At 37.7% G+C, this 14,504-nt stretch overlaps 1 protein-coding gene across 1 annotated transcript in view; it reads left to right on the top strand.

Moving 5' to 3' along the window:
• Positions 1 to 14,504, top strand: part of adamts7 (a disintegrin-like and metallopeptidase (reprolysin type) with thrombospondin type 1 motif, 7) — a 106,261-nt gene that overhangs the window by 62,373 nt on the left and 29,384 nt on the right. Inside the window, exons 14-18 of the mRNA XM_028475183.1 lie at positions 1,689 to 1,809; positions 4,167 to 4,411; positions 6,852 to 6,984; positions 11,223 to 11,349; positions 12,820 to 13,033. Of these exons, the coding sequence (XP_028330984.1) occupies positions 1,689 to 1,809; positions 4,167 to 4,411; positions 6,852 to 6,984; positions 11,223 to 11,349; positions 12,820 to 13,033 (840 nt within the window). The remainder of the gene's footprint in view (positions 1 to 1,688; positions 1,810 to 4,166; positions 4,412 to 6,851; positions 6,985 to 11,222; positions 11,350 to 12,819; positions 13,034 to 14,504) is intronic.

Genomic DNA, 14,504 nt, shown 5'->3' with positions numbered 1-14,504 from the left:
GGCAGGAATGACCACTACAAAGTTCCTGTTGACAAATGGAATGACGATGTCCTTTATTTCCCGGGAGTGACTTATCCTGACATTGTGAACTACCTCGTCTTTACATCTAGCTCATACACAATGGACCACATGAAAAGTTTCAAGAGACTGGAAACTTACAACCAGTTTGTTTGTGGCTGGACTTGTGAAGTATCTGCTTTTGTTCATAATGGACTCCATGTTGTTAAATCCAGGGTAAGAAGGCTCATTTTTCATAATTAATCTGTAATGTGAGTGTGCAATGCTGGCTTTTCAGAACCTGAGCTATTTTATTGATGACCTAAATTTGTGTGAAAAATAGACCTGTACACTTGAATCAATGCAAAAGAAACAATTTAGTTAATTTAGTTTAGTTTAGTTTCATTTAATTTCCTGAAAAAAAACTTGTGTATTCCAGTGCCAGCCGTGTTAGAACACCCAAACACAACGCAAAAGCGTGGGGCCGTACATCACGTGACCTGTGTGGTCATGAGGCATGGGTCTATTGTTGTCACGCGCATGGGTACATTTGACATGGCACAGTTTTAGAGTTCATGAATGTAGCTATACTTGGAGCTGGAGAATTGTATTATTTTAAATTTAATTAAATAAAATACATTTTGACAAACATTTGTAGAAATAAATTAATTTAATCTCTTCATCTTTAAGTTTATACATGAGATGTTTACTGTATGCAAGGGAACCGTGGCAAGATTTATTACCAAAAATAAACCGGTGTGGAGAAAGTAACTAGTAACTTTTACTTTGAGTACTATTTAATTGAGCTACTTTTTGCTTGAGTATTTTATGTATGACTTAGTTGTACTTGTACTTGAGTACAATATCAATCAAGTAACAGTACTTCTATTTGAGTAGGATATATCGGTACTCTTTACAGCTCTGTCAAGAGCCAAATGTGTGCACGCCACATTTAATGGCTTCGAGGCCCAAACATACCGGGCGGACTTCCACGGAGACTGGCAGATGAGCTACGAAAGTACCGACAACTTTAAAATATGTCAGAGTACAAGGACTACAGAGAAGCGCTAAGGATTGTGGAAGATGTAGGATTTTACTGGAAACTACTGTGGTGGTGCGCTGGAGTCAGAAAGCTCTGAGGAATGCGGACAGTCTTGCATATATTCCGCCCGAGTATATTTGGGCCTTTAATAGTTATTGTAGGTTTTGGTTTGTTTGGTTTGGTTTGCACTCAGACAGTTTGACACTTAGATTTAAACAAACAGCCTTCTTAGCGGATAATCATTCACCCTAAACTCTTTGTCTTTAATTCCCTCATGTAGAAATGTATCAAACTGCATTAAACCCTTTTATAGAAGAATAAAAAAATAAACCAAATACAAGCTTCTTGAGACAACTTGTTTCCTGAGATAAGTACCAGTCATTGATTTTCCTGTGGCCACAAATTGCTCTTGATATTTGCAATTTCCCTCATGTCACAGTTTTGCTTCACCTGAAATAGTTGTTTTGCTGTGGTACAAAGTGTCAATCAATCTCTGTTTCCTTCCTCCACCTCCAACAAGTCAATTATGTAACAGAAAACTATAATTATTATGTTACTTTGGCTGACATTTGAAAGCATATCTTCTGCATGCTACATTTATCACATTCTAAGTTTACGTGTGTTTGTGTTTTTTTTCTTTTTTTTACAGAGTATAGGCTGTGATTACATGATTGATTCCAGTGCTGTGGAGGATCGTTGTGGAGTGTGTCATGGTAACGGCTCCACCTGCACGACAGTAAAAAGAATGTTTAAGGACAGTGAAGGGCTTGGTATGTTTCAATCTCACTCTGTAATACTGTATTCTTTTGCTTTGATTCTGTATCGGTACCAGGTCTGATACTGAGGCGTGTATTCGTACTTGTAGTGAAAAGGACGTTTACTGTAAATGAAATAAATGAATAATACTACCAAAATATGTTGGCATTGGTGAGTACAACACATTTGTTAAGTTGAGGTTTCATTTATTCATACAAGGTTTTTCAGAATTTTTTTTTTTATCTCCTGACATGTTTTGACGGTTAGCTGCCAGTCTTTGACTTCGTCAGAGGAGTTCTGCTGATCACCTTTGATGGATCCTTTGAAGTTTCACATAGCACAAATGTAATGAGTTACTTTACTCCTTTTAAAACACACTTAAAGCTGATATCCGGAGTTTCTGAGAAACGTCTCGATGTCCCGCCCTAAACAGCCTCACTTCCTCCCACTGCCTCTCCCAATGTACCTGAAGCCACGCCTCTACTTTTTTGTACGTGCATCGCGGAACATAACAAGGTCGCATTGATATAGGTCTATGGGTCAGGTAAGAGCCCAAATCATATTTACCTGTTTGCTGTTGTGATGCGCAGCCTTGTTTCCGTGCACAGTTCTGCATTCACTGTGATTGACAGACTCAAAAGCAAGAAGTTGAAGCCTATTGGCTGGGCGCACTGGGCAATCGTTTCCATCTGTATAGGGATCTATAGGACGAAAGAGGGACTTATATACATTAATGTATATGAATGACCACCGACTGTAGACCAGAGTTAAAAACTAGTTAGGTATATTTTCGCATTTCAAAAGAATCATACATAAACATAGATTTCTCAGAAACTCCTGATATCAGCTTTCAGTAAAATTACTGATATAGAAATATACTAAAAAATTTACAAGTACCCATAAAAGCAACTCAATTACAGTAATGTGAGTATATATAATCTGTTACTTTCACCTCTGGATGTGGTCATCAGCCAGAGAGAAGAAGAAGAGTGAGTCTGTGTAGCTGATAGAGATGTTTCTGATGAGATTAGAACCATACAGGTAGAATCACGTTCTTAATCATGGACTCACAATGTCTGAGGTTGTTCCAAGAGTGCAGCTAAATGTTGGTAGAACACTGTCCTCAATCATTCAGACGTTTTTGTCAAAAGCATACTACAACACTGCATGGACAGTTTTCCCTCAGGAGATAGTTACAGTTCTACTTTAATTTTTCTTTTTTTTTGGTGCTATGCAGTGATGTCTATTCCTCTGTGTATCGCAATGACATGATCTGTCAGCAAATTAGAACAACAAACTGTAAAAGTGAATCTTGTCCATTCTCTTGCAATCAATCTTGCACCTACACTTGGAGTAACTTACAATTATTTACTTTCAAACTTTAGCCATGGTTTACATCCTAAAATCCCTCCAGAGTACACTGTTATATTGACAACATGGCAAAGCACTTTTACTGTCTTGTTTGTACACAAGGAGACAAAGACCTGTCATTCTGATGGCATTGACATGTTCATTGACAGATATATGAGTGATTTTGAGCAGTAGTCATGGCTTTTCCATAATGTTTTGTCCTTGAGAAAAGCACTTTGTGCAAATGTTGAGGATGATCTGAGAAATGCATTAAAGCCACTGAGAAAAACTGTAATATAATAGATACTTCGCACCAAAAGCCAAATTAACAGCTTTTTGAAGGACAACATAGCTGTCATAGGTTTACTTTGTGTTATATTATATTCTATTGAACGGATCCATAGGTGTAATACATAAGGGCAGTACTCATGATAGGTCTTTGATTTGGTAGATTGAACCAGGTTTTCAAAAGACAAAAAATTAATCTGGCCAAACCTTTTATATAATAAAACGTCTTTTGTCCCTTAGCAATCTTTAAATCAAGCTTCTGTTTTTGCACCTTGGAGCCACAGTTCCTGATTTTCAAAGGAGACTTGTTAAATGTTAGAACCAAAACATACATAACTGTTACCAGAAATATACTTTAGTTGAAAAACAACAATTATAGTAAAAAAAAAAAAAAAACTCATTGTGCATAGAAATAAAGACCTCTTATCTTGTTCCGTCATAGTCAATGTACAAAGACAACAATTATACCTCAGTAACACGTAACTATTTTAGCTCACTACATAAATAAAAAACACCGTTCTGAAAAGGACTGTGAACAAAACATTGGGAAGCTTTATCTTTAAAAGCTTTGTGGCTCAAAACGCCATAAAATTTCTATTCCTTTCTCCGGGAAAAAAAACACATTAGAAAAGCTTTTAGAGAAAAAGCTTGGAAACAAAGTTTGCCTATCAGAGAACTTGCTCATTATTTTATCAGAAAACGTCTTTCTCATGTGAAATGTCTTGTCCTCAAGGCTACGTCGACATTGGACTGATCCCAGAAAGAGCCTGGGATATTCGAATCTATGAGGTGGCCGCAGCTGGAAATTTCTTGGCTCTGCGAAGTGATAATCCTAATAAGTATTATTTAAATGGTGGCTGGACCATCCAGTGGAATGGAGAGTACAAGGCAGCTGGTACCGTGTTTACCTATGAGAGAACTGGACACCTGGAAAACCTGACATCTCCCGGTCCAACCCTGGAGCCACTGTGGATTCAGGTATGATGACCTGTGAAAATAACGAAAACTAGAATATTTGCATTTCCTGAAGAAAATGCGAGTGAGGATGCAGGTGCTGGGCCGTGTCGCATTGCATTAGCTTAGCATTAGCCTAGCATTGGCTAACATGCGCATTAGCGTTAGCCTAGTGTTAGCATTAGCTCAGTGTTAACATTAGCATTAGCATAATCTTAGCGTTAGCATAAGCCTAGCAATAGCATTACCATAAATCTAGTGTTAGCATAAGCCTAGCAAAAGCATTAGCATAAATCTAGTGATAGAATAAGCCTAGCAAAAGCATTAGCCTACCATTAGCATTAGCCTACAGTAGCATTTGCCTAGCAGTAGTATTAACCTAGCATTAGCACTAACCTAGCATTAGCATTTGCCTAGTATTGGCATTAGCCTAGCAATACCATTAACCTAGCATTAGATAAGCATAAACCTAACAATAGCTGAACATGAAGGTATTGTGGAGGATGTTATTTTAGCTTCAAATTCCAGGTGGATCATCTATTGGTCCTCGTAATTGTCAATCATTCTGACGTAAAGCCATCGTACGCGCTCGTCCCTAGCTAGTTTTTGCTTGCTGCGCTTGTGCACTTTCAAGTATTTATGTGCCTCGTGAGCTTCGGTTTCAGCCATTCATTGAAGCTCGCCGTTCTCACTGGGTGCAAATCTTCTTTAGGAAAGTAAGCTTGTATGAGCGATGCCAACACCAACTTGCAAACAGAGCTGTGCATGAGGAAAACTGGGCTCGTGCACGCTCTCTCGCACACGTTTAATAGGTATTCCCCATTGGGCGCAAGTAGAGTGTTACACATGTGCATTTTTTCAAAAAGTGGATAGGATGTTTCTTTTCTAAACTTCGGGAAAATCCTCCTCTATATCTTTAGGGTAATAAGGCTGAAAAAGGTTGAAACGGGTTGGAAAAAATTGAAAAAGTTGAAATGTGTTGATAAAAGTTGAAATGGGTTGAAGGTCTTCGCTGAAAGGGAACCGACAGCTGAACATGTTAAAGTTTAAATGGTTGAAAGGTTTAAAATGTTGAACGTGTGGATAGGAAAATGAATGAAAAAAATGAAAAGTTAAAAAGTTAAATAGCTGAAAAATTAGGAGAAAAAAAACTAATACACAGCATAAAGGACAGAAAATATCTGATTAGTTTGACACCAAACTTGTTGAAATTGGTTATAAAATGAATGGCCTCCTCATTCTCACTAATAATGATTTATCTAAGGAGGCTTCACCATTCTAGCCTCCATCTAGCAAAGGGCTTGAATTTTCCCAGCAGATGTTTTGTGTGCTTGATATAATTTATTATAACCTTTATTTATACAGGCGGTCATATTGAGACAATGAGGTCTCATTTCTAAGAGAGACCTTTCATTATTTATAGTATCCAGTATTTATTCACTATGGATGTGCATTATGCATCTTAGTGCAGCAATGGTGGGGTCAGTGCGTACGTCACAGGTTCAATTCCCACTGGTGGCCTCTTCATTTCTCAGTCTACTCAACATAATAGACTAATGTCGTATTCAGACTGTAACCCATAGTGCGACAATAGCTGCTTTTCTATCAGTTTTAATTTCCAAGATTGATAATTCAGATTTCTCAAAATCAATTCAATTTCACCTTAGATGTGGTAAAGGATATATCAGTCACAGTACCAATTTTACTTGAATATGAAAGAAATTTCCAGAGCGATAATTCTGTAAATAGAAGATAGTAAGTCTAACTTGTAACTTGGCGCAGAATTAAAAATATTCATATTTACATTAAGAACTCAGCCTACAGCACTGCATTACATATGGTAGAAGAGACGTATTAAATGATCAATTAATAATTTTGAATCGTTGAATTTGTTGTTCTCTTGTCAATATTTTGTGTTCAGGTGAAGTTGAGGTTTTGTGATTTATGTGAGCTACTGTTTACTGTGTTTCTGATACATTTTCATTGCTTCAAATTGAATGTGGTTAAATAATCATTGATCTGTTCAAGTCTGCAATAAACTCATCTCAAATATTCCACTTTGCAAATATTTTTTTTTTGATTTATTAAATATTGCAGGTTTTATGTTTTCTCATCTAGAAAAACAGGTGTTCCTATAACAAAAAAAAGGGCTAAAAACATACCAAAGCATAAAACGTCATCTGTATGGCAAGATTTGAAGTTGATGAAAAGATTTGAAGTGTTGAAAGTAAAGAAAATAGTCATACATTATGTATTTTACCACTTATTTTCTATTCCCTATGGGATCTAAATGTCAGTTTTTTAAAAGAATGCTGCAAGGGTTCATTTTCAGACCTGGTTGTTCCTGTTCAGGGTCTGCTGGTGTGTGTCAAATAGAAAAAATACTTTTTATTTTATTTTATTTTTTTATGGATGTTTAGTCTTTTTACATTCCTCTCTGCTTATTTGTTATGTGGTGTTTCAGCTTCTATTTCAGGAGACAAACCCAGGAGTGCAGTACGAATACACAATAAATCAAAACATCTCAGAAGACAACGTCCCTGTCTACTTCTGGAAGTACGGCTCATGGACTGAATGCAGCGCCACTTGTGGAAAAGGTAAAAGAAAAAAGAAATGAAATGTGGATTTGGATTAAAGTCTCCAGCGGAACTTTGTCACCTCTGGGCACTCTTAGTTTGCTACAGTCCACAAATATATGTCTTTGTTATCCTTTAAATCAATATACCATTTCAGCAACACAGAATCATCCTACCTTGACCATGTGTGTATAAAGGAAAAGGTTGGTAGAGAAGAAGCTTTCTGGGAGACTCTTTGTAACACTCTCCCTCCAAATGTTGATTGAACAACAGCAAAACCTTGAAATTAGATTTTCTACAATAGAAATAGAAAAGAAAAGTGATTTTGTATGAATGTGTTCAACAGACAGAGAAGTTTGCAACAGTTTTTTGGAGGGTCACAGTGGAATCATGGCAAAGCAACAAAGTTTGGCAAAAAAACAACGACAACAACAACAACAACAACTGGGTAGACCCATACACGTGGTACAACAGTGCACATACTGTACGTACAGCTATTGAACAGATTTTTTTATCCTTGTTTGAATAATGACTAGGCATATTATACATTAGTTTAAAATGACATTTAACATTAAAAATGATTTTCTTTAAAACGTTTTCAATCTCAGTTAGGTTTTAAAAAGATAATATATCCACAATTCCCCATAAATAGGTAACACACAACAATAATAATAATAATAATAATAATAATAATAATAATAATAATAATAATAATTATACAATAAGATTTAGCTGCCAGTTAACATAATTAATAATTAACAGCTCGGGGCCCACATGCAGCCACGGATCTAATTTTGTGCGGTCCAAATTGGCAACAAAAATACACAAAATGACTAAAAAGCTACAAAATTACAAAACAAAAAAACCCACAAAACTGACCAACAAGACAGAAAAAACTCTCTTTTGTTCTTCCCTGTATTAATGCTCAGAATGGTCATTATTCTAGAGCTTTTAGACTTACATTCACATTTTTGTCCTTTTATTGTCATTTTTCTTCACTTTTGTCTGCTATGCATTTTACAGGAGTTCATATTTAGGAATAATGGAAAATAGAATTTGAAGTTCTTTGAATTTTAGTCATGTCCAGGGGTAGACTGGCCATCTAGCATACCGGGCATCGTCCCGGTGGGTTGTCAACCTGAAGTGGGCTATATCGGCCCGCTATGTTTTTTTTAACGAGCGAGTGGAGGCAAACATGGTAACAGGTGGCCAAAAATGGTCCAAAAGTGACAAAAACATGGCAAGTTTGCTTTTGAAAGAGAAAATGAAATAATTCAATTTCACAGTGTTCTTTTATTTGAAAAACACATTTGCAGCCAGTAACACGGCTCTTGAAGGAGCGTAGGTATGGGCAGGACCTTCAAAATTTAATTTGCAGGAAAGGAGTGCGTTAAGGGTTGAATTGTCCATCCTTGTTCTATTCTCTGTCACTATCTTTCTAACCATGCTTAACACCCTCTCTGATGATGCATTGCTGTGGGGCACGCACAAAAGTGCCTTCATCAAATGTACCAGAGTCTGGAATCTTCCATCTCTCCCTAGCATGGCCCAAAACCTGTCGATCCTTGCTTCCTGAGGAAGATCTTTCCTGCCAAGCACCTGGTATTCCACTACTTCTTCCCTCAGGTTATCCAGGTCCAACCGCAGCTGCGGCAGACTTTTCCCTAACTCTATAACTGCAAATGAAAATGAGCAAATTTAGCATAAGTGAGCTGGGGATATAATTGCTTTCTGTTATCCTCTTAAACAACTACCACCATCAATTAATGGGGATGCACGGTGCACCTGAGTTTGGAGAAAATTGATGCCGTGACTCTGGGTCCAACACGGACAGGTTTTGGAGGATGATGTTGTCGAGGGGGAATGCAGTTATCATCTTTGTGGTCACAGCTACAAAGAAGTCTCTAACTGCCCTGTGACACATGATCAGATCAAAAAAAATACAGGCATTGTATGATGGGATGTCAGTTAGCTCTTAGGAGGTAAGCTGATTTGGATAACACAATAATCATAATGTTTACTTGATCATCATTGGGACAGAGGAGGAAAGGTCATCCATGTTGTCCTCCAAGAGGTTTTGTGCAGCTGCTCCAAGGAAGAGTTCGCTGTCTGGCAACTGTAGGCTGGCATCCTTGAACTTGATGTCGTTCAGTGGGATGTCAGCGATAAGGCTGGCAGGGAGAAATCTTCCCATGAATCTTCTCTCCTGAGTTTTCGGATCACAAACCCTGGCCAATATCACAAACTCCTTTAAAAAAAAAAGAATATTTATTTAGAAAGCAATTTTCACTGACAGCACCCACAAATCTCTTTACAAGAGAAGTGTAAATACAAAATACATACTTTATCCATGTTTCGGCTTGTGCTTTCATCACACATCAAACCAAAGGGTTGGTTTTGGCACAGTTCGATCACTCCCTTGTCTAATTCCGGGGCAATGGCACCTATCAAAGTACATAATAATGTAAAAACTGTTTTTCTACTAACTGTACGTTCTGCTTACACACACACACACAAAATAAATATATATATATATATTTAACAATTTAATCTTAAAATACTAACTCTTAGAAAACAATATTGTTTTATATACACTTACCTTTCACTATTTGAGTAGCTTTTATTCTGCCATTTGCGTACTGGCGAGCGATCTCTGAATCCGGGAAAATATCCTTCACGGATTTGTTGAAAACATCCGCAAACGTAAATGGGATGTTACTTGTAGCTAACAGCATAGCCATCTTTGTCTCAGCAAAAGTAACTCCCTCAGGTCTCCATTTGGCCAGATGGCTCGAAATACTGGGCTGTGAACGGTTGCAGCAGCCTTGTGCTTCTCTGACCGTTGATGACTCGTGATGTCCGTTCGGCCACCGTGTTCAATCGAGAAGTCTGACCTACACACATTGCAGGCCGCATAACCCTTCCCTTTTGAGCTGTCCTGAATAAAGTTAAATTGTTTTTTCCAGTCAATTTGGAATTTGCAGGCATATTTCTTCTTCTTACATGCCGCCATGTCTCTTCTTCCTCTTCTTATGCGGTGTAATCGTTATTATTGTCCGGCCGTAAACGACGCTCAGTGAAGGATGTCCCGCCCGGACAATGTCAGGGCGGAAATAGGGAGAAAATCGGCAGAATGGTGGCCCCGGGAGATTTTCGGGAGGTACAATGAAATTCGGGATTCTCCCGGGAAAATCGGGAGGGTTGGCAAGTATCCGTACAACAGAAACACAAGCGCTTAAATCCAGCCTGCTTGATTTATCTATACGTTCTTTTTATGTTCATGTGGTTAATATTAAATCAAAGAAAGTCCAACTATATGTAAACATCAGATAGTATTTTTATTATTCCACAGAAATGCTTTAAAATGTCAACTTTGCTTTCATTAATGTTTTCGAGGAAAAAGGTTTGATTAAGTGTGCTTTAGTAAAAATCATTATGCTAGAGATTTGTCTCAAATATATTCCCAAACATATCTACAATTTCCACATTTGTTTTTCAAATCCACAAATCCACATTATAATTTGTGTATGTATGAAAAATAAATGTGTGTGTGTGTGTGTGTGTGTATTTATCATGAATTATCATGTGCTTGTGAATTGTGTAAAGTGCGTTGGTGGATCGAGCAGTACTATGGGCTGAGATTTGTGCCACTAGAAACTATTGAATTCGAAAGTAACAACTTTAAATTGAATTTACTGTTTTGAAACTGAATTAGTAACTTGAAATTGTATTTTTTTCCTGTTGAAAAAAATTAATGTTAGTACATTCCAAAAATTCCATATATTTCTGCTTCTCAAATTCAGATTCACTGCACACGACTCAATTTCACTACATGGAGATGTAGAGGTTTGCATTAATATAGTAATTTATAACTTTAGTATAATTGTAGCTATTGTGTGCTGTTGCTATTATGGCATGCTGTGACAGCACAAGAAACAAACTTTTGTTTTAACATACTAAAATTTGCATTAATGTATAAGCATTTCCTTCTAACATTTTTTGCACCCCACAGCTGATCCGCCCACCTTGAATATTCATCAGTAGCAAAGCAGCGTGGTAAATGATTTGTGTGGTATGTTGTGTGCTTAACAGAGGCAACCTTGATTGCCTGTTGTTTGCACCATTTATCAGCACCTGTAGTGACGTTTGTGCACGTTTTAACATGCGCAGACCTTGAGTAAATCTTCCCCATAGCGTTCTTTATGTGATACACAATGTGTCTTAAAAAGCTTCTCTCCTGTCACACTTTTCCTTCCCAGGAGTTCAGAGGCAGATTGTTCACTGTTTGGAAAAGACAACCGGGATAGTGGAGGAGCAGTTCTGTGATCTACTGAGCCGACCTGACGATATTCATACCAGCTGTAAAAAAGATCCTTGTCCAGCTGTGTGAGTTTTCCACATCTCGTACAGCGCTCTAAAACTCATTTCTGCTGTTTTTTTGGCACCTTTCTTTAAATGAGGTGAGAAATTGATCCAAACCCAGACCTTGTTTTGTCAGAAACAACAAGAACATTGTGAAGTATTTTTCCTTCGCCCATCCACAATCCAGGAGGAAACACATTGACCCTCATTTATCAACCTTGCAGGTGCAAATTTGAGCGCACGTTCGGTTGTACGACTGGACGAACGTGAAAAAGTGGACGAGTCAGAAATATGCTGTTTATTGGCCTCAGTTGTGTGCCCGCTTAATGCAATAAACAACACATTAAAATAATTAGCTTAATATTAGCTTTTTGAATAGACATGACTCATGGAGGAAAGCAATTTCACCTGCCAACCATGGGCTGTGAAATGGATTTTTTGCTGTCACTCATGCAAAGACAAACAATTTGATTATGGGTTGTTTTCTTCTCAATGTTGCACCTCTACTTCTAGCCTTTTAGGTGCTTCAATTGCTGTCGTAGAGTGCTAAGATTTAAAACATATTCCCTCCCTGCTTTCACATAATGGGACCATTACAGTAATATTTGCTCGTGTTGTACTGTTTACAGAGCAGTCTGAGGAGCATAGTTTGCTTTTCTTGTTCCCTACTAAACAACAGCACTTAGATGGAAAAAGACATGACGAGTTTGAACTAAAGCGTCAATTATTTCCATGCTTGGTGGCTAATAACCAGCTTTCGGGTCATTTAAAGAATGAACTAACTTGATTTTTCAAATGTTCCTTGCAGATTTAACACTGGATGCGGAGGTTTCACATTTTAATTCAAACTTCACTACTTTTGCATCAATCCTGTCACAACACTTTTAAAGCTATATTTGTAGGTTCTGCTTAGTACACCTAAAATGTGCAGCAGCAGTGTTATCTTCACGCTGATTCCTATAAGTTAGTTATAGCTGCTGGCAGCAATGGTCGGGGCCAGACAATTTGAAATGGTAAATGGACTTGACTTATATAGCACTCTATCCCCACACTGAAGTAGTCTGAAAGCACTTTACAATATCAGCTCAGTCACCCATTTACACTCAATGGGACTGAGCAGCGATGCAAGACACTAGTCAACCAATGGTAGCAACTTAGGGTTCAGTGTCTTGCCCAAGGACACTTCGACACTTCGACAGGTATAGACTGGGATCGAAACCCCAACCTCTTGATCAGAATAAACACTGCTATGTCATGCGCAGCAGATTATTTCATCATTTTTTTGATCTCATACTAAACTGCCCCTCAGTGGTAAAGGTGCTACTCCACATGATTAGTTCACTTTAAGAGTGCGAGAGTAAGAGATTCACAAAGATTCGCTTTATACTTTGTAAAGCAAAAAATGCATGACTCTGTAACTGAGGATTCAATATATTGCGCATGCTTGAATAAGACTCAATTAAAAAACTCTATTTATTGTGCCTCTGTGTGTAGATGGTGGGTGGGCGAGTGGCAGAAATGCTCTCAGAGCTGTGGGAGCTTGGGTCGAACTAAAAGGACTGTTCTCTGCATCCGGGCTGTGGGCGTCGAGGAGCAGAAAGCTTTGAATCCCAGAGACTGTAAACACATCCCCAAACCTGAGTCGCTGTCCTCCTGTAACACGCACATCCCATGCCCCGCAGACTGGACAACCAGCAACTGGTCAAAGGTGAGCCTTGAAAGTGGAGGTTTTATTTTACTTTATACTAACATCTAGACAAAAGCACTTCCTATTCTTTTAGTAATTTCAATAGCATTTACACAACATACGCATATGTTATTCTTCCAGGCAGAAGGGAATAGAGAACATTTGTTTCACATCAGTTTCATCAGTTCCTCACACACTGATATGACTTGACCTGAAATGATATCCTTTAGCAGTGATTTGATTTAAAAGTGTCTAAGTGATAAACCTCTCTGACTTCACCCTTTACATATCTCAACGACACAACAACAATGACACAGCGGGATGCGAACCGCCAACCCTTTGGTTATTGGACGGCCAACTCTACCACTGATCCTTAGCCATCCCTGTTACAGTTTATAGTTTTCTGGATACAAACACAATAAAAGAACAGTGTTTATGTAATGTCTGCAAATGAATAGTTTTAATCAGACTTTTGCAAACCAAAGATTTTGTCCAGAATTCTTTCTAAACTTCTTCAGGTGTCCATTTTCTTTTGCACTGATCATGAAAGAAACCAAAAAGTAAAACAAAAGTTACCATGTCTGGTGTTTTTTGTTTTTGTAATTTTCTGTTGAAGCCCCATCAATGCAATGGTAGCAAGCTTAAAAATAATTTAGCAACTCATTGTTGAGGGTCAGTAGTGAGGTTAGATCCTCTGCTTCCCTGCAGTAAACTCTGCCTTTGCTCCTCGAGATGGATTTTTTTTATTGTGAGGGTTTTTATGTTCTCTTCTTTGTGTGACTTTAATTTCTTCTCATAGTCCAAAAATATGCAAAGTGAGGTCATTTGAGTCTCAAAATTGGCATTCAGAATAAAAGGCTAAGTGAATACCATTGTCTGTCTACGTTTGGGATAGACTAGTGTCTGTTTTAATGTGGTACTTGTTAAAGGCTCCATGCAAGTGCAAGGATTTTGTGTCCTAGTGGACCTGCATTTATCCTCCATTTGTACCAATTCCAGAACATTCAATTGCAAAAGTTAGCTAATTATTCTGTAATTGGAAAGCTGCCTCAGAAATAGGATGCAATGTTAGATTCAGGAAGAGAGAGAGAGACCTGAAACATGCTGGACTGCAGCACTTCAGGACTAGACTTGAACAGCCCTGGTTAAAGGAAAAAGTGAATAAAGTAGAAGAGAAATGTCAATATTTTCACCTGTGTTTATTTACAGTATTTATTTATTTTTGTCTTTTAACAGGATTACATCAAAATTACTCAATGGATTTTGCTGAATTATAACCACATATAGTCCTTTAATTAGGTCATAGAAGTTGCCATTACATTTTGGAGGGAATCCAGATCAATACACTGATTCTGGAACCATTTCAAAAATCTACATATATCCCTATCTCTCATAATTGTTAAGATTTCAAATATTTTTTATTTAGGTTCGTACAGTAATTGACCAATCTTCAAGAAATTGGCCTCAGTTATGCCAGAGGGTAATTGAGGAA

Source organism: Gouania willdenowi, chromosome 3 (genome assembly GCF_900634775.1).
Source record: "Gouania willdenowi chromosome 3, fGouWil2.1, whole genome shotgun sequence".
NCBI classification, from domain to species: Eukaryota; Metazoa; Chordata; class Actinopteri; order Blenniiformes; family Gobiesocidae; genus Gouania; species Gouania willdenowi.
The sequence above is the reverse complement of the archived record's forward strand: the minus strand, read 5'-3'. Positions and strand labels throughout refer to the sequence as shown.